Raw genomic sequence first — 27,914 nt, forward strand, 5'->3', positions numbered from 1 at the left:
TAGGAACCATGAGGTTGCCGGTTCCATCTCTGGCCTCCTCAGGGGGTTAAGGATCCCGTGTTGCCGTGAGCTGTGGCATAGTTTGCACACTCAACTCGGATCCCGAGTTGCTGTGGCTCTGGCATAGGCTGGTGGCTACAGCTCCAACTGGACCCCTAGCCTGGGAACCTCCATATGCCGCGGAAGCGGCCCTAGAAAAGGCAAAAAGACAAAAAAAAAAAAAAAATTAAATTGCAACCTCAAAGAGATAGAAGAGGCACCTTCCCTTCCCCATGCTAAACTGCTCTTTCTACCTCTCCAGGTCTACGAGGCCCTCCTCCAGCGGTATGCTGTGCTTGAGCAGAGAGTCCTGACCCAGACCCGGAGGCCTTCTGAATGAATGCTGCAGGCCCAGGTTCATTGATTCTGCTTGGAGACATGGCTCAGGAAAGCAGGGATCCTCTTCCCTGTTGCAAGCAGCTCTGCCTGCCCACCTGACTCCTTGCAGTGCTCCAGCCTTACCTAGGACCAACTTCAAGCCCACCTTAGCACACCATTCCTCAACATAGATGGGTGGCTTGTGTTCCTGTGCCCTTGTGCCTGGGGCAGGAAAGCATCTCCTTTTTCTGTCTTTTATCCCAGGAGGCAAGATAACACTGAGCTTGTGATATGTCTAATAAAACTGTGACTTGTTCCCGTTCAGGACCTAAATCAGCAGAATGAGGGAGACAAAGCAAAATGAATAGATTCTTTCCTCTTTATTCACCATTTTTTAGGATAATGAGTCAATTCCTCAGCATCCTCTAACAGCAACTTGATTTTTAGTATCAGTATGATACATTCAACATACTTATGTCTTACTCTGTTGCACTAATTATTCTTATCCTTGTCTTCTTTCTGATAGGTGGCATCTCCAACTGTCCTCCTGCTTTCCTGATCTATCATTAGTTCTTTCTTATTTACTGATACTTCTGCTGCGTCTACTCCTTAATTATTGCTGGGCCCCAAATCTCTGTTCTCATTCCTCTCTCCCTCTGATGCTCTCCTCTCTTGTTGGACAATTTCATCTATTCTTGGGCTTCAACTGCCTCTTATTTACTACTAACGCTGGGCTCTGTGTTTCCAACCAGAACTCTTCTTGGAGTCTGCCAGCGTCCTCGTAGGGGTACTGCATACTCTGCTTATCTTCCCTTGCTCTTCTCCAAACCTCCTCCTCCAGAGTTCCTGTTTCAGTGAATTAGTACCACCATCCACCCATCCATTCACTCAGGAACCCACCCACTTCAAATCGGTCACTAAGTGATTGTGGTTATTTCTTTGGTAGCTCCTAGAACAGTTCCTTTCTATCCATCCTCTTTTTACTTTTAGACCCTTTTATTCCTTGATCAAATTATTCCAAAGGCCTCTATAGGAAGCCTTCTGTGATATGCCTCCTGCAAAATCTTCCAGACTTCTTTTTCTTTCTTTCTTTCTTTCTTTCTTTCTTTTTTTTTTTTTTAGGGTTGCACCTGTGGGATATGGAGGTTCCCAGGCTAGGGTCCAATCAGGCCTACAGCTGCCAGCCTGTGCCACAGCCACAGCAACATCAGATCGGAACCATGTCTACAACTGACACCACAGCTCATGACAATGCCGGATCCTTAACCTACCGAGCAAGGCCAGGGATCAAACCCACAACCTCATGGTTCCTAGTCTGATTCATTTCCACTGCACTGTAACGGGAACTCCCCAAATCCTCCAGATTTTTCTTCTGCCACAAGCCTGTACCTCAGCTGGGACTTCAGTTAAATCAAACTACTTGTGGTCTCACCTGGAGTAGGAAAATGCTATGAATAGGTTTGAGACCCAGGGGATCAGAGCAGAGACTGGTGGGAAGTCAAGAGAAGGGGTTTAGAAAAGAGTGGAACCAGAGACATCACTTCTAAGAAAGTTGAATTTATCTTGAAAGGGAATGGTGTTCCTTGCAAGCTTGCTGCATGAAGGGAGAAAAGAACGCAAGGAGCTGAGGATGACAGCCTATCAACAGCAGGTTGGAGATTCAGAAGAAAATGGACAGCTCTCCCACTACCACCAGCACCACCTAGACATTACTCATTAAAGAAATTGTACATGATCGACCAAAGGGGTCTCTTCTATCAAGAAGCAGAGACAGCCACCATTCCATTCCCCATTTTACCCCTGCCCCCACGGAGTTGCCAGTTATTACAAGGAAATCTGGAGTTCCTCTTGTGGTGCAGTGGAAAATCTGACTAGTATCCTTGTGGATGTGGGTTTGATCCCTGACCTTGCTCAGTGGGTTAAGGATCTAGTGTTGCTGTGAGCAATGGTGTAGGTCACAGACATGGCTTGGATCCACAGCTCCAATTTGACCCCTAGAGTGGGAACCTCCATATGCCGCGAGTACAGCCCTAAAAAAGAAAGAAAAAAAAAAGGACATCAACATAAATAGAAAAAGGGACTTATCATCTATACAAATATGGGAAGAAAACATAGTAAGAATCATGGCTTTTCAAGGTGATGAAATAGTCCAAAATAAAAAGGAACAAAGAGAGTAAACTATAGCAACCCTCCAACGTGAACTTTAAAATAAAAACCAATAGTGGGTGTGAAAGAATACCACAGGTCAGAAATTCAGAAACTTAGAATGAAAATGAAAAAGCAGCAGACACATGTGAAAAGAGAACTGACCAAACATGGGAAAGAATTTAAAAAGATAAAATCATCATAGCTATGAAGACTAAATTACAACACATTCAAATGAAAATGGAAACGGAGTTTCCCTCCAGGCTCAGCAGAAATGAATCTGACTAGCATCCAAGAGGACTCAGGTTCGATCTCTGGCCTTGCTCAGAGGGTTAGGGATCTGGCGTTGCCATGAGCTGTGGTGTAGGTTGCAGTTACAGCTCAGATCCAGCGTTGCTATGGTTTTGGCGTAGACTGGCAGCTGTAGCTCCAATTTTACTCTAGCCTGGGATTTTAGGTGTGGGACTGAAAAAGAAGATAATAAATAAGAAAATAAGAACGACTGTAAGTACCTTAAAGCATATAGAAGAAAGGAATGAAAAAAAGTGAAGGGCAAAAACAACAAACTGGAAGAGCTGGAAAGGCCCAAGAAGAAAATAAGACAGGCAAATGAAAACTAACACTGGTAAAATTGGAGCTCTTGCAGCCAAAAGATTAGACACTGGAAGAGAGTTAATATTTAAAACTACTCCAAGAGAAATTTCAGAAAACAAAAAACCTGTATCCGTATCTTGAAAGGGCCTACCTTGTTACAGGGAAAGTTGATCCAGGATGATAGATGGAGACATATTCTAGCAAACTATCATAATTTGAAGGTGAGGGGGAAATTCTCTAGACCAAGACCTAGTCTCTTACTAAGGACAGATCAGGTTGGCATCAAATTTCTCAAAAAGCAATTAGAAGTGGAGTAACATTTGGGGTTCCCTCATGGCCCAGTGGTTAACAAACCTGACTAGCATCCTTGAAGACTTGGGTTTGATCTCTGGCCTTGCTCTGTGGGTTAAGGATCTGGTGTGGCCATGAGCTGTGGTATAGGTTGCAGATGAGGCTCAGATCTGGCGTGGCTGTGGCTGTGGCGTAAGCCAGCTGCTGTAGCTCTTATTGCACCCTAGCCTGGGAACCTCCATATGCCTCCAGTATGGCCCTAAAAGCCAAAAAAAGACCAAAAAAAAAAAAAAAAGTGGAGCAACATTTTCAAGAAACTCAAAGAGAAAATACCAACTGTTTCGTGTTCAGCTAAGCTGCCCTTTTAAGTATCAAGGATGTTGAACAATTTTTTTTTTTTTAGAGTTGGTCATACAGCATATGGAAGTTCTCAGGCTAGGGGCCGAATCAGAGCTGCAGCCACTGGCCTATGCCAAAGCAACACGAGATCCAAGCTGGGTGTGTGAGCTACACCACAGCTTATGGCAATGCCAGATCCTTAACCCACTGAGTGAGGACAGGGATCAAACCTTCATCCTCATGGATACTAGGCAGGTTTGTTTCCTCTGAGCCACAACAGGAACTCCTAACAAGTTTTTTTTTAATTATGCAAGATCTCAGGAAATATTGTACTTAATCCCTTAGGATTCCACTAAAACAAGCTTCATCCAACCAGAAGATGATTGAGAAATGTTTAAGTTCTTATGTTTAAGTCTTTAAGCCATTTTGAGTTTATTTTTGTGTATGGTATGAGGGCATGTTCCAGTTTCATTGATTTACATGCAGAGGTCCAGTTTTCCCAGCAACACCTGCTGAAAAGACTTTTTCCCATTTTATATTTTTGCATCCTTTGTGGAAGATTAATTGACTGCAGGTGTCTGGTTTTATTTCTGGGTTTTCTATTCTGTTCCATTGGTCTGTATGTCTGTTTTGGTACCAGTACCACACTGTCTTGATGACTGTCACTTTGTAATATTGTCTGAAGTCTGGGAGAGTTATGCCTCCTGCTTGGTTTTTGTTCCTCAGGATTGCTTTGGCAATTCTGGGTCTTTTATGGTTCCATATAAATTTTTGGATTGTTTGTTGTAGTTCTGTGAAAAATGTCATGGGTAATTTGATAGGGATTGCATTGAATCTGTGGATTGCTTTGGGTAGTGTGACCATTTTTATGATATTAATTCTTCCAACCCAGGAGCATGGAATAGCTTTCCATTTCTTTGCATCTTCTTAATTTCCTTGATTAATGTTTTATAGTTCTCAGCGTATGACTTTCATCTCCTTGGTCAGGTTTATTTTGGAGTACAATTTTTTTTTTTTTGGTCTTTTTGGGGCCACACCCATGGCATATGGAGGTTCCCAGGCTAGAGGTCTAATCAGAGCTGTAGCTGCCGTCCTACACTACAGCCACAGAAATGCCAGCTCCAAGCTGTGTCTGCAAACTACACCATAGCTCACAGCAACACTTAATCCTTAACCCACTGAGCGAGGCCAGGGATGGAACTTGCAACCCTCATGGTTCCTAGTTGAATTTGTTTCCACTGTGCCATGATGGAAACTCCTTAGAGTACAATTTTAAGAGGTATTGTATTTTTCAGAGTTCCCATTGTGGCACATCAGAAGCAAATTCGACTAGGAACCATGAGGTTCTGGGTTTGAGTCCTGGCCTCACTCAGTGGGTTATGGATCCGGTGTTGCTGTAATCTGTGGTGTAGGTTGAAGATGTGGCTTGGATCCAGCATTGCTGTGGCTGTGGTGAAGGCCAACAGCTGTAGTTCCGATTAGACCTACATATGCCTAGCCTGGGAACCTCCATATGCCGTAGGTGTAGCCCTAAAAAGACCAAAAAATAAAATAAAAGGTATTGCATTTTTATATTCCTTTTATAAGATTGTACAAGCACATGAAAAAATGCTCAACATCACTGATTATTAGAGAAATGCAAATCAAAACTACTATGAGGTACCACCTCACACCTGTCAGAATGGCTGTCATTAACAAGTCAACAAATAACAAATATTGGAGAGGGTGTGGACAAAAGGGTACCCTCCTGCACTGTTGGTGAGAATGTAAATTGGTACAACCACTATGGAAAACAGTATAGAGGTACCTTAGAAAACTAAAGAATTACCATATGACCCAGCAATCCCACTCTTGGGCATATATCCAGACAAAACTTTCCTTGAAAAAGACACATGCACCCATATGTTCATTGCAGCACTATTCACAATAGCCAAGACATGGAAACAACCTAAATGTCCATTGACAGATGAATGGATTAAGAAGATGTGGTATATATACACAATGGAATACCACTCAGCCATAAAAACGAACAAAATAATGCCATTTGCAGCCACATAGATGGAACTAGAGACTCTCATACTAAGTGAATTAAGTCTGAAAGAGAAAGACAAATGCCGCATGATATCACTTATATCTGGAATCTAATATATGGCACAAATGAAGCTTTCCACAGAATAGAAATTCATGGACTTGGAGAACAGACTTGTGGCGCCAAGGGGGAGGGGGAGGGAGTGGGATAGAATGGGAGTCTGAGGTTAATAGATGCAATCTATTGCATTTGGAGTGGATAAGCAATGAGATCCTGCTGTATAGCATAGAGAACTATATCCAGTCACTTGTGATGGAACATGATGGAGGATAATGTGAGAAAAAGAATATATATATACACATGCACATGTATATTTATGACTGGGTCACTTTGCTGTATAATAGAAATTGACAACACTGTAAATCAACTATAAAAGAAAAATTAAAAAATTATTTATTAAAAAAAAAGGGAGAGAGGAAGAGAGCAGTACAAAGAGCTCTGTTGCAAAGGCAACATGTGCAAATCACAGAATATCATTTAAAGTTGAAAAACCAGGAGTTCCCATTGGGTTGCAGTGGAAACCAACTAGGAACCATGAGGTAGCGGGTTCAGTCCCTGGCCTCGCTCAGTGGGTCGAGAATCTGGTGTTGCTGTGGCTGTGGTATAGGCCAGCGGCTACAGCTCCAATTAGACCCCTAGGCTGGGAACCTCTGTATGCCATGGGTGCAGCCCTAAAAAGACAAAAAGACTAAATAAATAAAAAAATAAAGTCGACAGACTAAATGGTTGAGAAATAAGCAAAAAAAAGTAAATGTAGCATCATATAAACAGTAAATATAGGAAGGACAAGCATATGAGTCAAATTAGTAGATGGAAAGACTCAACTCATGGTTTTTTTTTTTTGTTTTTTTTCTTCTTCGTCCTGCACAAGACACACAGAAATTCCCAGCCAGGGATCAAACCCAGGCCGAAGCAGTGACAATGCCAGATCCTTAACCCACTAGGTCACCAGGGAACACCAACTCAGCTATGTTTTATTATTTATTTTTTGTCTTTTGAGGGCCACACTCAGGGCATATGGAGTTTCCCAGGCTTGGGGTCTAATCAGAGCTGTTGCTATCGGCCTACGCCACAACCACAGCAATGCCAGATCCAAGTCTCATCTGTGACCTACACCACAGCTCACGGCAATGCCAGATCCTTAACCCACTGAGCAAGGCCAGGGATCAAATGCACAACCTCATGGTTCCTAGTCAGATTCGTTAACCACTGTGCCATGATGGGAACTCCCTCAGCGTTTTTTGTTTGTTTGTTTTTAAAATTTTTTTTATTTTTAGGGCCACACCTGTGGCATATGGAAGTTCCCAGGCTGGGGGTTGAATTGGAGCTGCAGGCCTACACCACAGCCATAGCAACATGGGATCTAAGCCATATCTGAGACCTAGGCCGCAGTTCTCATGCTTCCTGCTGGGCATGTGGAAGATCTGCCATTCATTCTGCCAAGACTGCTTGTCCCAGACTAGGGGTCAAATCGGAGAGCAATGCCAGATCTGAGCTGGATCCTTAATCTTATGTGCTACAAGAGAACTTCCCCATCAATCTTTCAGCATATTTATGATAGCTTTGAAAAAATCCTTGACTGATAGTTACATCATCGATCATCATCTTGACTAAAATGACATCTGTCATTTCTACTTCTGTTGACTGAGTTTTCTCCTGATGGTTCACATTTTCCTTCTTCTTGTGTCTAGTAATTTTTAATCTGTTTTTTATGTTTTGGCCACAGTCTGGTCATATGGAAGTTCCTGGGCCAGGAATTGAATCCGAGCTGCAGGTGCAACCTGTGCCACAGCTTTGGCAACACCAGATTCTTAACCCACTGTGGGAACTCCAAAGTTTTTTTGTTTTGTTTTGTTTTTGGCTGTGCCTGCAGCATGTGGAAGTTCCCAGGCCATGGAACCTGAGCTGCTGCATTGGCAATGCTGGATCTTTAACCCACTGTACCACAAGAGGGCTCTGCTAATTTTTAAATTTAGGTGTTAGGAGTTCCTGTCGTGGCTTAGTGGTTAACCCGACTAGTATCCATGAGGACGTAGGTTTGATTCCTGGCCTTGCTCAGTGGGTTAAGGATCTAGCATTGCCATGAGCTATGGTCTAGGTCGCAGATGTGGCTCAGATCTGGCATTGCTGTGGCTGTGGTGTAGGCTGGTAGCTGTAGCTCAGATTCGACCCCTAGCCTGGGAACCTCTATATGCCATGGGTGTGGCCCTAAAAAGACAAAAGACAAATAAATAAATAAAATTTAAAAGTGAAATTAGGTGTTTTGTAAATGCTTTTAAATTGTAGAGTGCCAGGTTTGATGAATTAAAAATTGTTGACCTACTGTCTGGTAGGTACCTAAGTTACTTATAGATCAGCTTGATCATTTCAAGGCTCAGTAATGTGGGTTCACAGGGCTAGTTTATTTATTCTAGGGCTCGTTTAACTTCACTGCCATGGAGTGACCCTCTGAATGTGTCTTGGTTATTCAGTGAGGACTTTACACTCTGGCTGGTTAGAACTAAATACTATCCTGTGTCAGTCTTGGGGTTCAGCTTGTTTGCTTTCTTCCCTCACCTCACAGATTTTCATTCTGTATATGTGAACCTGGGATTCAGCAAAAGCCACAGGGAAACTCTCCTGCAGACTCCAGCTATTCTGTATATGTGAAACCTGGGATTCAGCAAAAGCCACAGGGAAACTCTCCTGCAGACTCCAGCTTTCTTTATGAAGTTCCCTCCTCTGTAGTACTCAGTCCCTTCAGTTTGCTGCAGCCTTCCTGACCTCCAGTGGCTCTCTCTGTCCCCAGTTCTGCAAGGTTGCCAGGCTCTGCTTGGGATGCACTTCCTGCACCATGGACTGGAATTTGTCTCTTTTTCAGAGAAACAGAAAATAGAATGTCCAAAATAGTTGCCTCTTATATTTTGTCCAGATTTCTTGTTATGGCAGGAGGGCAAATACTGTTCCAGCTACTGGATAATGGCTGGAAGTAAAATATCTTATCTAGCTCAATTTTGGTTCCACTTCCAGAAATTTCTCCTTATTGTAGGAACCTGACTTAAAAAGGAGGCTTGGATGGTCAGTTCTAAGAGTTTCCATGGGAGACTGCTGCAGCTCTTTCTTGTTCTTATCAGAGTCCCCTTGCATTCACTTGCTACTGGACTGGGAAAACCACTCCCGGTTTTACCTACTGTTTTTAAGTTATTGAGCCATGCTTTCCCTGAATCTCTGTTTTTCCAGGTACTTCTTCTACCCTATTGAGTTCCTCATCTTCCCTTTGCACAGATGCGAGTCCATGAAGCTTTATTGCCCTTGGAAGTTTGTAGTTTGTCTCCACTTGCTTGTATTTTAGTGTTTTAGGGGAAACCTTGTCACCAGTTTTATTGTAAATGTACATGGATTTTCCTCCCTCCCTTCCTTCCCTCCTTTTGATTTTTAGGGCTGCACCTGTGGCTTATGGAAGTTCCCAGGCTAGGGGTCAAATTGGAGCTGCAGCAGCCAGCCTACACCACAGCCACAGCAATGCCAGATCTGAGCCTAGTCTGCGACCTACACCACAGCTCACAGCAATGCCGGATCCTTAACCCACTGAGCAAGGCCAGGGATCGAACTGGCATCCTCATGGATATAAGTTGGGTTTTTCACCGCTGAGCCACGATAGGAACTTCTGTACATGGATTTTCTATCGTCGTTTTTTTCTCCATGTAGTTGTGCTGTGAGAATTTTGGAAGAGTCAAAAGCTCTGCAGCCAGGACTTCCCATGTGGCTCACAACAAAAGCTCTGCAGCCACCAAGCTAGCCATCATTTTCTCAGAATCTGGGGGAAGTGTTAGGAACCTGAATGTAATTTACCATGCTGTCTTTGCCCTGTCTCTGGAATATATCAAAATGTAGCCTCCACTCGCCTGTATCACTAAGTTATTACAATGAGTACAGCTGCTTGGTGACCCACAATGGACATGAGGTATGAGTGAAAGTAAGTTTTGTTGTTTTAAGCCACTGGGGTTTGGGGACCTTCCATTAGCACAGCATCATCTAATCTGTTTTAGAGAGTTACCTTTCCATCTAAGCCAATTAATTCAGTTGGCCTCAAGGTAGCCACTGTGAAGCTGAGACAGGGTGGGAAAAGAACTATGGGGGCAAGGGAGAAAAGAAAACAATTTGAGGACTATGTCTAGGAAATAACTTCTGATGTTGACAGCACATGAAACAGATTGCAAATAAAAGGATAAGCTTGGGGGGAATTGTATTGCCAAAAAAAACCATGCACCCATCAAATTATATAATGTGAATGGTACCCCCTGAAATTATTTATTTATTTATTTTTTGTTGTTGTTGTTGTTATTCTGAAATTTTATTTTTATTTTTTTACAGAATAAAATACATACATTTACACACAATTACATTCTCACAGATTATTATATCATGGATCTTAAGAAACAGATTAAGTGACTCCCACTGGAGAAGTGGAATGGAAAATATGCTGAGACAAATAGGAAATTTATTCTATACTTTATCCCAATTTTATGGCTTTCATCTTTACTACTTAGTTTTATCTATTTCAATTTTTCTTTAAAAATTAGCATTATATTAAATTGTTATATTATGCAACTAAAATTTATAAAGAAGAAAGGCTTATATACCATTAAATATTTTATATAGCATAGTAAAAAGAATAACTTAACTTGTAAGCATAACAAAAATAATACACCCTCTGAAAATAAGTAAAATATAAAATGCATAAGTTGGTTAAAAAACAGTGTAACTATATAAATATGTCCTCACAATTTGTTCCATCTCATGGATTCTTCAATAAAGGCATTACACCATTCTAGGTGATGTGATAAACAAGACATTATAGACTTTACATTGTACCATGGAGAGAAATGGTTATTAATAATACAATTGTAGAACTGTATTATTTAATTGTACAGTGGCATTATTTAATTATAATTATCATGAATTCTTTGATGGAGAGGAAACCAGAATCAGATCTAAGAAGACATCAGCATTCCAAGAATGATGTCAAATGACCCCCTTCATGGTGGATTATGCACTTATTTACTGTGAGATATATTTCTTCTCCAGAGATTCCTTGTTTGTGTATCAATTGTAGATTTTTGTTTTGCAGTTATTCTGAAGTTTTGATGTAAGAGTCTATATGTATATGAGATTGTTTTAAGTTGTTGTTCTCTTAATTGCAAGTTCATCTCCACTGTCCCGTATTTGTACCCACCTCTTCTCATGATTTCTGATTTTGATGGTATAATTGTGCATGGATGATTTCGTATCTTTACTGTATATACACCTTTACTGGTGAGCCTTGTCATTTGTGGAATTTTTGTTTCCTGTTGCTGATCTTTTCTTTCCCGCCTAGAGAAGTTCCTTTAGTATTTGTTGTAAGGCTGGTTTAGTGTTGCTGAATTCTCTCAGCTTTTGCTTATCTGAGGTTTTTATTTCTCCTTCAAATCTGAAGGAGAGCCTTGCTGGGTAGAGTGAAAAACCCGGCGCGCCCCGCGAGGGACACCCCCCTGGCGGGGAAGCGCCCCGCGGGGGGGGGAGCGCCAGAGAGTGGGGAGAGCACAGCGACAGGTCTCACTCCCTCGGCCCGGGATTCGGCGAGCCCCCCTGAAATTATTTAATGTGGTACTGCTATACCTAAGTCACCCACTAAAAGATACTAATGTATATTGCCCCATATTTCTCACAATTACCCACTATGGTATATCCTTAACCAGGGTCTTCAGGAACTGAGAGAAGCTGGGGACACTTCTGTATATTTTAGTGATGAGGTCTTCAAATATTAATACAAAAATTGTGGTTACTTGAAGAGTTTAGCTTACCAATGAAATGCATTTAGCCCTCACAATAGAATGTATTATAATCATGCAGATACTAATTGTATTATAATGCTATACTTTTCTGCCTTCTCTCGTTAACTTGATACTGAAGGATGCAGTGATCAATTGTTTCTTCCCAATTCATTGGTTTCCAACATTGATGCTCCCTTCCAACCTAGGAAGGGAGTGACTAGGGGAAGAGTGGTTCTAACACAGAGAATGTCTGAATGGCAGAGTTCCCTGCCATAATTTTTATAGTGGACATTTTTGTTGATGTTTTCTTTTTTCCTTTTTTTTTTTTTTTTGCTGCTTTTTAGGGCCACACCCACGGCATATGGAAGTTCCCAGACTAGGGGTCAAATCTGAGCTATGCCTGCTGGCCTACACCACAGCTACAGCGACATAGGATCCAAGCTGTGTCTTCGAACTACTCCACAGCTCATGGCAATGCCAGATCCTTAACCCAATGAGTGAGGCCAGGGATCGAATCTGCATGCTCATGGATCCTAGTCAGGTTCATTAACTGCTGAGCCATGAAGGGAACTCCCCGTTTTTTTCTTTTGTTGGCCATGTCTGTGGCATGCAGAAGTTCCTGGGCCAGGGATTAAATCTGCACCACAGCAGCAGTCTAAGCCTTAGCCATGATAACACCAGATCCTTAACCCACTGAGCCGCCAGGGAGTTCCTCTAGTGGACGTGTGTTTTGTTTTTGCCTTTCAGCTTCCTGTCATTTTATGTCTGATATCAAATGCAGTATTTAGTACTCTTGTAGTTCAAAAGGGCAGAAAAACCAAGCCAAACTTGCTTTTCAGATATCCATCATCACCTTTCCTAAACAGCCTATAGGCTCATGAACAAATTGTGGCATAGAGAGGCTAATGCTATGAGCTCAACAACATGGATTTTAGCTCTGCAAGAGAATCAAGGGAAGAGCGCAGGGGTTCTAAGGTAGAAAAAACCTTAATGTGTCTCAGGAGCAGAAAGCAAACCAACATGTCTGGCTGATGGTGAGATGGAAGAAGAAGAAAAGTTGATTATGTCCAGTTCTGTTAGACATTGTAACAGGAAGCAATGGGAGGATTTTAAGCAAGAGACAAATGTGAAGTGAGTTCCATTTTAAAAAGATCATTTCCAGAGATCCCGTCGTGGTGCGGCGGAAAAGAATCCAACTAGGAAGCATGAGGTTGCAGGTTCAATCCCTGGCTTTGCTCAGTGGGTTAAGGACCTGGTGTTGCCGTGAGCTGTGGCAACAGCTTGGATCCTGTGTTGCTGTTGCTGTGGCTGTGGTGTAGGCCGCAGCTGTAGCTCGGATTGGACCCCCTAGCCTGGGAACCTCCATATGCCGCAGGTAAGGCCCTAAAAAGACAAAAAAAAAAAAATCATTTCAGTTGCTGTATAGAAGATGTATTATATTATAGCCAGGCAAGAATGGAAGCAGGTGACAAGTCACAATCACTTTCCTTCACTGCTGTTGCACTGGTCCATGTGTGAGATGTTGGGTGGTGACCGTATATGTAGAAAAGAAGTGATTGGATGGTGGATTTTTCCCCCTCTATTTTAGGGCTGCACCACAGCTCACAGCAATGCCAGATCCTTAACCCACTGAGAGAGGCCAGGGATCGAACCCCTGTCATCATGGATCCTAGTCAGGTTTGTTAACTGCTGAGCCACAAAGGGAATTCCTTGATGGTGGATTGATGTGTTTTTGAAACAAACTTGGTGATGGACTGAACATGGGAAGAATCAAGAATGACTCATAAAATTTTGATTTGAGCAATTGGTTGGTTATGTCATTAATTCAGACAATTGGAGGAGTAGATTTATGGGGGAAATGAAGAATTCTGCTTTAACTAGGTCAAGTCCGAGATACCTTATAGGCTGCCCAATAGAGATGTCAAGAAGGCAGTTGGTTACACAAATTTAAAGTTCCCAGAGGAGTACCTGTTGTGGCTCAGTGGGTTAAGAACCTGACATAGTGAACATGAGGATTTCGGTTTGATCCCTGGCCTTGCTTAGTGGGTTAAGGATCCGGAGTTGGCACAAGCTTCGGCTAGGTCGCAGGTGTGGCTCAGATCTGGTGTTGCCGTGGCTGTGTTGTAGGCGGAAGCTGCAGCTCTCATTTGACCCCTAGCCTGGGAACACGTGCCGTAGGTGTGGCCTTAAAAAAAATAATAATAAATTTAATAAATTAAATTAAATTAAATTAAATAGGAGTTCCCACTGTGGTGCAACAGGATCGACAGCATCTTGGGAGCCCTGGGATGCAGGTTTGATCCCTTGGGCACAGTGGTTTAAGGCTCTGGTGTCACAGCTGTGGTGTATGTTGAAATATCAGCTTGGATCTGATCCATGGCCGGGGAAACTCCATATTGCTGCAGGGTGGCCAAAAAGGAAGAAAAATAAAAAGTTCCCAGAGAAGTCAGGGTGGAAGACACAGATGTGTTAGCAGTTTGGTTTACCCTGAGCTCTTATTGTGATACCCATTTAGCGTGAAGTAGAAGAGAGGAAACAACCAGTTTAATTTGTGGTAGACACGTTACAGTTATAACCTTCCAGTAGGAAGGAGGCAGTGATTTATCATCCCTAGAAAAAGACACTTATTCTGGATATGGAGTTGCTTTTCTTGTCATCATGTGTCTATCAGCATAGCCTCCCGTGGAGTTACCAAATACCTAATACAGAGCCCAAGTATCCCATTCTCTGCCGCTTCTTACTTAGCACACAGTAGCATTCAACTCTGTGTTAAAAGACCTGTATAGGAGTTCCTGCTGTGCTGCAGTGGTTCAGAATCTGACTGCAACCACTCAGGTCACTTTGGAGGTGCGGGTTCAATCCCTGGCCCACACAGAGGGTTAAAGGATCCAGCATTGCTCTAGCTGTGGCATGGGTTGCAGCTGTGGTTGGGATTCTTTGATCCCTGGCTCAGGAACTTCCATGTGCTGCCAGTGCAGCCATTTAAAAAAAAAAAAAAAAGTGTTATATAAGGTTAGCAAGGAGGGGCTGTCATTTCTGGTGTATATTTATTAAGAGGCCTTCAGAGACTCCCAAATATTTCTGGGTAGTGATTCCAAAGTGTTGTTGGCCCCTGAGGTGTACTTGGTACTTTGGAAACGGGATGGTAGCCCTTCATTTCAACTTCGATCAAGGCAATATACATTTTACATGGTAGGCTTTTACATAAGATTTTGTTTGAATAAGATTTGTGTAATTAAGCAAAAAAATGCATGGAGTTCCTTGGTGGCCTAGGTTAAGGACTCCGTGTTGTCACTGCTGTGATGCTGGTTTAATTTCTGACCAGGGAACTTCTGCATGCTGCGGTTTCGCCAACAAAGAAAAGACGGAAGGAATCGAGTCTCACTTTTCCTCCCTTATTTTTTTATTTATTTAGGCTCCTCACTTTCTGAATAAAAAGGCTCGGAAAAGTGAAACAACTCACTTCCAGGCACCACCTCCCTCCTGGTTGCTCTTGCCCTGCTCCTAGAAAGGCTGTGGCAAATCTGGAGAGGCTGAAGTTCTCTATTCAAGGATTCTGCACCTCATCCCTGAGCTGTGAGGGGGCTTTCCCTCTTTAGCTAGGGGCCCCCGTCAAGACCCTTCCAAACTCTAGCTGTGATAAGGACGGTAGAATCTGAGATAGAGAACTGGGTGGGAGTGCTGAGAATATTTGGGTAAGGGTAGGGAAGCAAGTTGCTACAGGCCTTTTTCCACCTGCTGCTGCTCTGCCCGGCGGGACTCGCGCCCTCCCTCACTAGGATGGGTCAATTCCAAGATCTCTAGTTGTGGCTTTGTGACCCCCATCAGGCGGGGAAATGAAGGCGCAGAGAGGAATCATCGGGGGCGGTCCACTCACTCGGGGTCGCAGGGCAGCATGCGTTCCGGGAGAATGGGATCCTCAGCGCGGAGCAAGAATCCCGGTGCGGGAGGCCACGGGGAGCTGGGGAGCTGGGGTTCTGGGGTAAAGTGCTACCGGACACGACCCAGCCAACTCTGCCAGCTGACCCTGCTTAGCCCTCCAAACCCATGGTTTGCACGCGTCCTGCTGGAGGGCGCGGCCTGGGGGCGGAGTCTCTGTGTTGTTGTTTCTCTGGAGCCACGCCCCTGAGGGGGGCGCGGACCACGCGGTCGGAGGGCCCGCCTCCCCTCCCCCTCCCCGCCCAGCTCGCCCGCCTCTTTGTATCCAACATCCGGGTTTCCCTGCTGGCTCGGCTCCGCGGCCGAGGCTCAGGAGCCATTTTGGACGCGGTTCAGCTCCCCTCCCCCCACCCCTCCCCCAGTTCATGGCCCCTCCGGACTCGGCCCCTGCGCCCGGGGCCCGGGCCCAGCCCCGCCGCGCTATGCCTGAGTCGGGCGCGCCCCGGCCCGCGCCCCGCCGCCGCCCCCCGGCCCCCGCGTCGCCCCGGAGCCGGGGCCGCAGCCTGCGCCGCCCGCAGCGGCCCTGAGCCCGGCCCCGCCGCGCGGCCCTTGGAGCCTGCACGCTGCCCTGGGACGAAGGCGCAGGAAGCGCGCGGGGAACAAGACCGAAGGAAGGAGCGGGAAGGAGAGCGCAGCCGCCGCCGGGCCCTGCGCGCCCCAGGAGCGCCGCGCGGCCCTGCCCGCGGGCTCCGGGTGTCCGCGGGGCGGCGCCGCGGAACATGACGGCGCCCTGGGCGGCCCTCGCCCTCCTCTGGGGATCGCTGTGCGTGGGTAAGGACAGGGCGCGGCGTGGGGGGCGCGCAGGTCGGCCTCGGGCGCCGCGCGGTGTTTACCAACAAAGGGCGGGCCCGCGGCCTCCTTATCGCGCCACCTGCACCCAGCTTGCACCTCCCGGGGCGGGGACAGGGGGCGCGTAGCGCGCCCCGCTTGCTGATCTTTTGGGGGACGGTCTTGCCCGTGCGGCGGCCTGCGGGTCTCCAGTTCGCAGAGGCAACCCCGGGGTCAGGGTTCAGACTTCACGGGCGCGTGGCACCCAGGCAGACTAGGAGGAGAACTGGAACGAGGGGCAGGTGGCCAAGCTGAGCTGGCAGGTCTAATGCGGGAGTGGCGGGATTGTAGGTGCAGCAGCGGCTGGCAGCTGGAGTGCGCGATCTTTAGAGCCACTAGGTGTAGCGAAGGGAAGCGCGTCGCTTCACATAGCCGGGAGGAGTCCAGCACCCCATCCCACCAGCATCTGCGTGGTGTTCCTCCGGAGGCGCGCCTTTGGCGCCAGGTCCCACCTGCGCCTGCTTTCCCTGCGGCGATCTGGGACGCGAGATGCTGGCCACCCCGCGGGACTGCTTTGTTTTGGGCGCCTAGGAGGGGAGGGGAGATGGGAGGAAAAACCAACAGGTCTCTGTTCTGTCTGGCCTCCGGGAAGCACGTGGCGGGGGCGGGTGACCCTCGGGACTAGCGTTCGGCGTGCGTGCGCGTGGTTGAGCATATTTGGCTTCGAGTGTATATGCGCGTTTTTCCGCGGGGAGACCTCTTCCCCCAGGCCTAAGCACTGATTTTCCTCTTTTAGCGCTTCTGGGACGCAGTACGTGCGGCTACGGGCTTGGCATTCGGGTTCAGAAAGGCCCGGGCAGCCGTGGGGAGCCACGCATTAAATCTCCAGGGAGAAGCCTGGGGCGGTCGAGGAAGCTGGTGCGCGGCAGCCCGGGAGCCTGGTCCTCCGCGTCTTTGTTCCCAGCCCCCATTACACATGCAGCTCGGGTCCCCCGCCGCCGCCGCCGCCCGAGGTGGCAGCAGCGCGGAGTCTGGGAAACCCGCGAAGGGCGGGGCCCGGGCAGGCAGGGGCGGGGCTGGGATCCCCAGGCTGCTGCGGGGGTGGGGAGTGGGTGGGAATCCGGGATCTCCTCCTCATCCCCACTCCCACTCCCACTCCCACTTCCACTCTACCCGCCTCCTGTGTAGTGTAGCATAGCTTAGCTGTCTACACCAAAGCGAAAGAGCTCCAGGCAGGGCTTAAAGCTGCGTGGCCTGAGTGCAGGGACCAGAGAACAGAGACCCCTGTTTGGTGCCTGGTGCTGTATGGAGGGGGTGTCATGACTCTTTTGGAGCCATTACCTGTGTCGTAGAAGCAAAGTTTTGGTGGTGTTGAACCTGTTCCTTTCTCTGCCTTTAAGTGCTGCTTTTCCCCACGAATGAGAACTCTGAAGTGAAAGAAATGCATTGGCCTCTGGAGAGGAGGGCTGCAGCCAGCTGACTTAATGGACAAGCAGCAGGTTACTTGTCTATCTCTGGATCCCTGGCTCTTCCATTCTCAGGTCTGCAGAAGGAACCTCCTTCCAGGACAGGACAGCCTCAGACCTGGAACCCTCTCTAGACCCTCAATGGGTGAGGCAGAGAGGGATTGGGCCCCTAGAAGCACTGTATTTCCCTCCTCTTCCCTGCCTTGCGGAGTGCTGAGCAGTGCACCCGGCAAGGTGGGGCAACTGGAGTTAAATTGGCATCCACAGACCTGTGTTCCTGCCTTGGAGGAAGGTGGGGATCATTGGGTGTTACTTGTAGTCACAACAGCCAGTTGTCTGGTGGCCACTGTCCTGACTTGGGAGGAACTATAGGAAGAGCCTCAGGAGGCCAGAGTGGAGGCAGAGCTGGCCCTCCTGTTCCTATGATTTCGTGGATGCCCTTCCTTCAAGCTCCTGGCTTGCAGTTTAGAAGTCCCACCACCGCCTGTGGCACACTGTGGCCTTGTAGGGGGAAGATCTAGAACAGCACTGTCCAACAGAAACGTAGTGTGAACCACACATATGACTTTAAAATTTGCTGGTAGGTATGTTAATAAAAGGAAAAAGAAGCAAATGTGTTTTAGTTTCCTTGGGTTGCAATAACGAGATACCATAGACTGTGTGACTTAAACAACGATTTATTTTCTCACAATCTGGAGGCTGGAAGTCTGAGATCAGTGTGCAGCATGGTTGTGTTTTGGTGAGGGCCTTCTTCCTAGCTTGCAGATGGCTGCCTTCTCACGGCTTCCTCACATGGTCTTACTTGGGGCTTGGGGTAGGGGTGAGGGATTTTTTTTTTTTTTTTTTTTTTTTTTTGGTCTTTTGGTCTTTTTAGGGCTGCACCCACGGCATATGGAGTTTCCCAGGCTAGGTGTTCAATTACAGCTGTAGCCCTTGGCCTATGCCACAGCCACAGCAATGCTAGACCCGAGCCGCCTCTGCGACCTACACCGCAGCTCACGGCAACACTGGATCTTCAACCCACAGAGCAAGGCCAGGGATGGAACCCATGTCCTCATGGATACTAGTCGGGTTCGTAATCGCTGAGCCACGATGGGGACTCCCAAGGATTGCTTTTTGTTTTTGTTTTTTCCTCCTCTTCCATCTTCATGAGCAGTCTAAGCCTTTGCAAAGGCCCATCTTCCAATACCATCATACTAGGCGTTAGCACTTCAACACGTGAATTTTGAGGGGACACAAACATTCAGTTCATGACAAGGTCAAATCAACAGTATATTTTATTTAACCTAAAGTCTACAAAATAATCCTTTTCAGCATATAATCAGTATTAAAACAGACATTTTACATTCTTTATCTGTACTGTCATCCAAGTCTGTGTATTTTATACATATAGAACATTTCATCAGATTTTGGCATTTCAAATGCTCAGTCTCATTTGGCTGGTGGCTACCAAAATGGATGATGCTGACCTAGAAAAAAAGGCAGAATTTATGCTGCTTTGGTGCACAGTAGTAGTTACGAGATCAACGTTCACTTACTTTTGAAAGTCTTCTGCATCCTGTGTCTGGCCCACTGTTCCTTGGGATACAAGTCATTTGGCTCTTTTCTTGCAGTGGACATCCCTGACACACATCTGTGTCTCCCTCAGGAACTCCTGACATCTCTCTCTCTACTTGGGATTTAAATCAGGGCAAACTAGGAGGTGGTTGGAGAATATTCTGAGTGGGATGTCAGGAGCTACTGGCTGGGAAAGAGGACCTGGTTTTTGTCTGTGCCTCTGGGAAGTGCTGGCCTTGACTGCTCCAAGGTGTCTTCATAGGCAGGCTATTCTCTGACCCAAAGATGTTGTCTGTGTCCTCAGGGGAAAAGTGCGTGTGGAAGTGTTCCCACTGTGGCATAGTGGGCTATAGGTCATGGTTGTGGCTCAAATTTGATCCCTGGCGTGGGAATTTACATATGCCTTGGGTATGGCTTTAAAAAAGTGTGTGTGGAATGAGCGAAGTGATTCTCAGGCCCAGTGTAGTGGTAACTATCAAGGACATGCACAGAGTCAAGGCCTGTTGGTACCCTTCCCTGGGGAACGGTGTCCTCTGCTACCTGTCCTTGTGCCTGCTAAGCACTCTAGGCTCTGTCCAGCTTGGCTGTCCTTTGGGAGGAGTGGGCACCCTCCTTAGCTCTTAAAGACTCTATTCCAAAATAGATGATGTGAGAAACTCACCTAGCCTCCCAGGCTCTCCTCCAGAGTGAAGACTTAAGACACAGAACCCCATCGCCTCCCACAGCTAGGGTGGGCTGCTGTGGTGCAGTGCCTTGCAGGAACTTTCTGGGCACCATGATTCTCCAGATAGCACCTGCATTTCCCCTGGCACTTCACCTAAGGAACTTCCTTTGCAGGGAGCCCAGTGAAGAGCTCCCAGCCCTTCTGAGAATTTGGTGAAAGCTGTGGACCCTTCCCCTGGAAAATGTGAGAGTACTCAGATGCATTGCACATGCACACTTGCTGTTTGTACTGATACCTAGAAATTATGGCTCCCTGGATTGGACTCCGTGAAGTCCTGGCTGCCCTGCACATTCCCTCTGTATCAGTCCTGAGGGGCAACTTGCTGTCCTTACAGGGTACACTAGGGTAGTTTCCATACTGCTGTCTCCCCCTACCTTTCTAGCCACTGAGTATGGCTTCTTTACTTTTGCCCTATGTGACCCTGCCCCCAGTGTTCACATGCCAGCCCTGGCCTTCCCCTGACCCCCAACCAGGAAGCCCCCCCACCTCACCCCGCCGGGGCCTGTGTATTCAGCACCCTACCTGGGAGCTCAGAGTAGTGCAGGTGAGAACCAAGGGACAACAGACCAGAGCTTAGATCCATTGGCAGACACTGGCCTGTTACCAGGGACTGAGATCTGGGGCCTAGGGGAGGAAGGGGCTAATCTGGGTAATACTTTTGAGAAGGACACTGAGACAGCCCTCAGGTAGGGTCCTGGCTGGGTAGACCTCATTCTGCAACGGGGTTTCTCAACCTTGACACTTGACAGTTTGGCTCCAATGATTGTCGCCGGGAGGGGGTGGGAGAGGGGGCTGCCCTGGGTACTGTAAGGTGTTTAGCAGCATAATTCACCTCTACCCGCACAATGTTAGTACCACTTTTTTTTTTTTTTTTTTTTTTTTTTGCTTTTTAGGGCTGCACCCTTGGCACGTGGAGGTTCCCAGGCTAGGGGTCAAATCAGAGCTGTAGCTGCTGGCCACAGCCACACAACTCACAGCAACACTGGATCCACTGAGCAAGGCCAGGGATTGAGCCTGTGTCCTCATGGATTAGTTAATGGCTGAGCCATGAGGGGAACTCCACTAGTAGTACTTCAGATCAGGACAACCACAAATTCCCTGGGAGAAGCGGGGGGGGGTTCTGCAAATCACCTGAGGTTGAGAATCTCTGATGTAGAATGTTCTCATGTTTTTAAAGGGAAACACAGTTATGGGAGGTGAGGTTAGTGGCTAATGCCTGTCCTCTTCCCCTCATGGAAATCAGGGTGGGAGGATGGATTCTCTCCGAAGCCTAGGAGAGTTCTTGCTTCTCTTAAAGCTGCCCAGCGTCCGTTTGATTCGAAATCGTGGCTCGAGAGCCTTGCCGGCCACCGAGGAGAAACCTGGCGTCCTTGAGTTTTCCCAGAAGTGGTTCGGGTTTCAGGGAGGCGGCGGTTATGGGTGGCCGGGCAGCCTGCCTGCCGCCCCCGCCCACCGCCGTAGCCGCGGCCAAGGCGCCCAGGTTCACATCGTTCCTCGCTGGCCCGCCGCGCAGAATGTCAAGAAGAGCCGAGGCCTGGGCCTCAGCGCCGCCCGGCGCCCCTGTGTGCGCACCTGGCAGCCACAGGAGCTGACGCCGGCTGCGGGCCTAGCAGAGCGCCAGGCATGCCTTCCCCTGGGGAGCCGCCGCCGCCCTGGGCCTGGAACTCCGAGCCCGCGGACGTCGGGCCGGGGGCGCCGCCTCTCCCCAAAGGTAGGGGCGCGTGGTTGCGACCCGGATGGCGCCCCGACTGGAGGGTGGTCTTTACCGGCGCCTGCTGGTGGGGCTTGGCAGGCTGGCAACCTGGTGATCCTTCTCCACTCTTCCCCTGATATACTCGCGGTTCGCTGGGGAGCTTTCTGGGGTCTCCTGTCTGATCTGAACTCAACAAGACATAGCTTGCTACACTTGCAATGGATTACAGACGCTTCTTAGGGTGGGAGGAAGCACTCTTCAGTTTCCAAGTTCTCCTTGTCGTTGGGGTGTGGAGTGCTTGTTTAAAAGGTTTTTTGTTTGTTTGTTTGTTTTTGTCTTTGTTTTTGTTTTTTGCTAGGGTTGAGACTTTCTGCTTCTCATCTCTTTTGGGGTCTTTCCACAGGTGGCTCTGTTGCCACCTGTAGCAACAAAAGAATCTCAGAATTCTTTTTTTCTCTTCCTTCCTACTTTATCTCCTGTTCTTTGTTCCAGAATGGACACCCACCCCCTTATTGGGGCTTCCTTTTTTGTTTTTCTCCATCAGACTCACAGGCCTGCTATCCTAGCCCAAGAGGTGCCTGGCCCTTGAGGTCCTGGGGTGCTGCTCCTGGATGCCTAGGGTGTTGGGCGGTGGTGGTGGTGGGGATAGGGATGGGGGAGGGAAGACGCTGCTGCTCTCTTCTGAGTCTGTTTTTTAAGTTCTCAGTAGTGTTTCTGTCTGCGACAATGGTAGGTACTGGAAACAGACTGATAAGGCAGGCTGAGATTGTTTGGTGGTCACCAGTGCCTCTTCTGGCCCAGGACCAGTCCTGGCTTCCTGCTTTGGATAGCCCCACGCTTTGCCTTGGCTATTCAGTCTTACCGTACCCATACATGTGCGTTTTTCAGACTCAGGGACTGGCAGCCCTAGCTAGGTGTTTTCATTTATGGCCATGTGATTGCTGGAAGCAGGTGTTGGAAAGGAAGCTTGCCCCACTGGGCAGATGTGACCCCTCCCAGGGGACCCTTCACTAGAAGCCTGGTCTGCTACTCCTCTCTGACTGGTTTCTGGGCTGGCGCTAAGGTGTTTTGTGAGGTGAGCGCATGTTCTTGTTTGCAAATGTTCCTCTGCCGACTATTTCAGTTCTACTCTGACAACCAAGGAGGCTAAAATTAGTTCTGGGGAAGGAAAAGAAGACTGCTTGGAAACCCAAGCCCTTGGCTGGAGGATGGAAGAGGCTGTTTCCTGGGGCTTGTGGCCAGACATTTCAGAAGATGTGACCAGACCAGCTGTTGTCTGTCCATCTGAGGAGAGAGGGAGGTGCCCCTGCTTGCCTCCTAGACCCGAACCAATCAAAACAGAAGGCTGATTTGGAAGCTGCTGCTCTTGAGTGTTGATGCCAGGATGTTTTTTCCTTCTGGCTTGTGTAGTGGTGCACGGTGTTTTCAGGTATGAGGACAATGCTTTTAATGCGCTGTGTCATTGACAACCCTCTGTTCCCCTTTCTCCTCACTGATTCAGAAAGGATGCATGAGATCTCAGATCTCTGGACTGGCAGCCATGGGTTAAGAAACCCTTACTTTAGGTACTGTTTGGGAATTTTTTTTTACCCGAGTTTGTTTATTTATTTATTTGTCTTTTTAGGGCCGCACCCTCAGCATGTGGAGGTTCCCAGGCTAGGGGTCTAACTGGAGCTGTAGCCGCTGGCCTACACCACAGCCACAGCAACCCCAGATCTGAGCCACGTCTGCGACCTGCACCACAGCTCACGGAAACGCCGGATCCTTAACCCGCTGAGCAAGGGCAGGGATCAAACCTTTGGTCTCGTGGCTGCTAGTCACATTGGTTTCTGCTGAGCCATGACGGGAACTTCATCTTTCATACCTGAGTTTTGGCAGTCCCTTCAGATGCTCACAAGCCAGGCAGACCAGGGTCTCCCTGGGAACTGTTGACTTGAGTGGGTGTTAGAGTTGAGCTGTGTGACCCTAGCCTCGTAAGTAGAGGTTTGTGTCCTGGTGGCAGAGGAGATCAGGCTCTGGGGCTTGGAAAACAGGGGCAAAAAGTTAGAGGCGAATTCTGGTTTTGTTTCCTACCAGGCTGGCCCCTCCTGTGAACGCCCCACCTGAGGGTGGGTCCTGTAGGGCTCTTCTGGGGAGACCTGTCTCTCCTTCCCTGAAAACCCCCTCCCAGACCTTCCCTTATCCAGGGATCTCCTAGTTATACCCTGGTATACCTGGCTATAGGTGAGGTAGTAGTAGGCACTTTGGCCATAACTTTTCCCATTTAAGATTTTGTTCATTTTTAGTTTTATAAATAACATACCTAGATTTAGTTGCAGAAATTTAGATGTTACAGATAAAACCAGGGTCTCTTTTACCAGACCTGTCTGCCGTCTGAGTCCTCCAGAAGTCAGCCTTCTCAGGTTGGTGGATATCCTGCTAGACATTTGACCAGTGTATCTATAGAAGTACTTAGAGAAATAGGGTTTTTTTGGTTGGTTGGTTTCTTTTTGGTCTTTTTTGGGCCGCACCTGCGGCATATGGAAGTTCCCAGGTTAAGGGTCGAATCGGAGCTGTAGCTACTAGCCTACGCCACAGCCACAGCAATGCCAGATCCAAGCCTCGTCTGAGGCCTACACCACAGCTCACAGCAACGCCGGATCCTTAACCCACTGAGCGAGGCCAGGGATCGAACCCGCAACCTCGTGGTTCTTAGTCAGATGTGTTAACCACTGAGCTACGATGGGAACTCCTGGGTTGGTATTTTTTTTAACCTAAAATGGTATTGCCCTTTTTCAGACATTTAACTGAAGTATAAAATGCGTATTGAAGAGTGTAATTATCATAAATGACCGCTCAGAGAATTTTCACAAACTGAATAAACAGATGTAATCAGCATCCAGATTCAGAATCAGAAATTTACCAGCCCCTCCCCCCACCAAGCCCTCTCTTGCTCCATTCCAGTCTCTATCCCCAAACCCCTAAGGATAACCACCATCCCCACTTCTAACAGCATATCTTAGTTTTACCTGTCATTATGCTTTAAGTGAATGGACTCTTACAGGATGAACTGCCTTATGTCCATTTTTACATTTTGTGACTTGCATTGCATTGGTGGTGGTGTACATTATGGCTTTTTGAACTCAGAGATCTCTTGGCAATTTTTTTCTCTCTCTCTTTTTTTTTTTTTTTTTTTTTGGTCATCCAGTGGCATATGGAGTTCTTGGCTAGGGATCAGATCCAAGCTGCAGCTGCGATCTATATCGCAGCTGTTACAATGCGGGATCCTTTAACCCACTGTGCTGGGCCAATGTTTGAACCTGCATCCTGGTGCTGCAGAGACATCACTGATCCTGTTGTGCTACTGTGGGACCTCCTTGGCAGTCTTATTAATATATATGGATCTACCTCAGTCTTTTTAATAACAGTGTGAAATTTTATTTTTTTAATTTAATTTATTTATTTTTTGCTTTTTAGGATTGTACCCGTGGCATATGGAATTTCCCAGACAAGGGGGTGAACTGGAACTGTAGCTGCCGGCCTACATCACAGCCACAGCAACTCAGGATCTGAGCTGCGTCTTCGACCTACACCACAGCTCACAGCAACACCAGATTCTTAACCCACTGAGTGAAGCTGGGGATTGAACCTACATCCTCATGGATACGAGTCAGATTTGTTTCTGCTGTCGCACAGTGGGAACTCCCAGTGTGAAATTTTAAAGTTTGAATGTAGACTACATTTTAACTCATCTCCGTTTGATGGACCTTCTGATTGTTTACAGTTTTATGAAAATTGTTTTTTTTTTAATTTTTTTTTTATTTTCCCACTGTATGAAAATTGTTTCTTAAAGATAGATGACAAAAGCGGGAGTTGTGGGTCATAGGAAATGTGTAGTGAACATTTTAATAGATACTGAGAGGAGTTCCCATCATGGCTCAGCAGACTCGAACCTGACTAGTATCTATGAGGATGCAGGTTCAATCCCTGGCCTTGCTCCATGAGTGAAGGATCCAGCATTACTGTGAGCTGTGGTGTAGGTCACAGACGAGGCTCGGATCGCGTGTTGCTGTGGTTGTGGTGTAGGCCGGCAGCTGCAGCCTATACCACTGGGAACCTCTATATGCTGCAGGTATGGCCCTAAAAAGACAAGAAGAAAAGAAGATATTGAGAAATGGTTATACATTGTTAACACTGTGTTGTTATCATCTGCCCCCCTCCCTCCATCCACCTAAGGGCATTGGGGGCAGAAGGTAGGTGACATGGCCTAGCAGGTGGTCCTCTGCAGCCATCTGTGAGTACTTCCTCCCCTCCAGAAATGCTAGATTGCAGAAGTCAGCTATTGATAAAATGAATGAGTGACATTAAGCCACAAATTCAATAAACCCTGTAAACCTCAGTAAGATAATAAATAAGAACTCTGGGTGTTCCCTTTGTGGCACAGTGGGTTAGAGACCCAGTGTCTCTGTGAGGATGTGAGTTCAATCCCTCGCATTGCTCATTGGGTTAAGGATCTGCTGTTCCTGCAAGCTGTGGCATAGGTTGCAGATGTGGCTTGGATCTGGCATTGCTGTGGCTGTGGCATAGGCCGGCAGCTGCAGCTCTGATTTGACCCCCTAGCCTGGGAACGTCTGTATGCTGCAGGTGCAGCCATAAAAAGAAAAAAAAAACCCACACTTACTATCACAGCCAAGCTTCTGAAAACCAAAGACAGAGTCTTACAAAATAACCAGAGAAAAAAGGAATTACTATCAAAAGAGCAGTGACTGTATTGATAGCTAACTTCTCAAACACAGTGGGAGGCAGATGACAGCAGAATGGTAGTTTTAAGTGCTGAAAGAAATAATTGTCAACCTAAACGTCCATGTTAATTAAAAACTGCCCTTTGAGAATGAAGGTGTTAGAGTTCCCTTATGGCTCAGTGGGTTGAGGATCTGGTGTTGTCATTGCTGTGGCTCTGGTTACTGCTGTGGCACGGGTTTGTTCTCTGGCCCGTACACCTCTGCCTGCTATGGGCACAGCCAAAAAAAAAAAAAAAAGACAGAATGAAGGTGTCACGGAAAGTCAGTGTTCTTTAGGAAGAAGGAAATAATCTAGATAGTAGGTCAGTGATGCAGCATAAGAACAATGAAAATATTAAGTATTCAGACCTTTGTTCTGTGAGAGATACGTTACTGAATTTGAAATATATAATATAAAAACAAAACATGACAACAATGCTATATGTGAGAGTAGACTGAAAGTGGAATTAATTGTTCTACAAGTTCTTACATTGTCCAGAAAGAGGGTGAAATTACCAATTGATGTTAGATTTACTTATTTATTATTTATGACCACACCTGTGGCATATGAAAATATCCTGGGCCAGGGATTGTGAATCCAGGCTGCAGCTGCAACTTAGGCCACAGCTCTGGCAGTGCTGGATTCTTAACCTGCTGGGCCACAACAGGAACTCCCTTTTGTTAGATTTAGATGAGTCAGCGAAGCATGCTGTAATCTCCAAGGTAACTACTAAAGGTTAGAAAGATGATAACTTTCAAGAGAACAAGTACATTAATAGAGAATTCTCGAGAAGGCGATAAAATGGGAACAGAGGAGGAGAGATACCTAGAACTAATTTCCTTAATGAACATAAAATGCAAAATTCCTTTGAACATTCACAGAGAGAATCCAACAATATGTAAAAATGACTGTACTTCACAACCAAAGATTTTTATCCCAGAAATGCATACTTGGTGAAACAGTCGAAAAACGAATCTGCTGTGTTAACAGAGTAAAAAACAAATAAACAAACGACTATAGGATTATCTTAGTAGATACAAAATTGACCTTCTGATTGAATTTTTAGATAGTCCTCAGAGTAAAACAATTTGGAACTGCAAAGGACCAAGAAGAGCCAAGTCTGTCTTTAAGAAAAAAGAATGAGGTGAATCTACCAGATTTCAGGATTCCTGGTGAAGCTACAGTAACTAAGATGATAAGCTTTTAATGCAAGATTGCTAAATTGGCAATGAAATAGAAGAAAAAGGCCAGAAATATAGTCATGCCTATGTGGATGATTAAGATAGAAGAAAATAATACACAAGTTGGGAAATGGACAATTTTCCCAGTAAAAGTCAAAGCATTTCAATTCTTTTTGAAGTGATCTTTTGCAGGTATGAGGTTGTTTCAATATTGGGAA

The 27,914-nt window shown here is 46.7% G+C and overlaps 2 protein-coding genes across 13 annotated transcripts in view; both read left to right on the forward strand.

Moving 5' to 3' along the window:
- Positions 1–4,138, forward strand: part of XYLB (xylulokinase) — a 51,729-nt gene extending 47,591 nt beyond the window's left edge. For 6 of the 10 annotated variants that reach the window (XR_002338206.1, XM_021071668.1, XM_021071666.1 and 3 more), the window contains one exon: positions 302–722. Coding sequence is in view for 9 of the 10 variants with exons in the window: in XM_021071668.1 (XP_020927327.1) it covers positions 302–379 (78 nt within the window). In the remaining variant the exon portion in view is untranslated. Of the gene's footprint in view, positions 1–301 lie in introns of all 10 variants that reach the window. The other 4 variants (XM_021071667.1, XM_021071669.1, XM_021071670.1 and 1 more) reach the window with 3 other exon arrangements.
- ACVR2B (activin A receptor type 2B) overlaps positions 16,254–27,914 on the forward strand; it is a 38,388-nt gene continuing 26,727 nt past the window's right edge. Inside the window, 1 exon segment of one of the 3 annotated variants that reach the window (NM_001005350.2) lies at positions 16,254–16,317. In NM_001005350.2, the coding sequence (NP_001005350.1) occupies positions 16,266–16,317 (52 nt within the window). In that variant the 5' untranslated portion in view covers positions 16,254–16,265. 3 annotated transcript variants of the gene reach the window in all.

This window comes from Sus scrofa, chromosome 13 (assembly GCF_000003025.6).
Source record: "Sus scrofa isolate TJ Tabasco breed Duroc chromosome 13, Sscrofa11.1, whole genome shotgun sequence".
Classification (NCBI taxonomy): Eukaryota; Metazoa; Chordata; class Mammalia; order Artiodactyla; family Suidae; genus Sus; species Sus scrofa.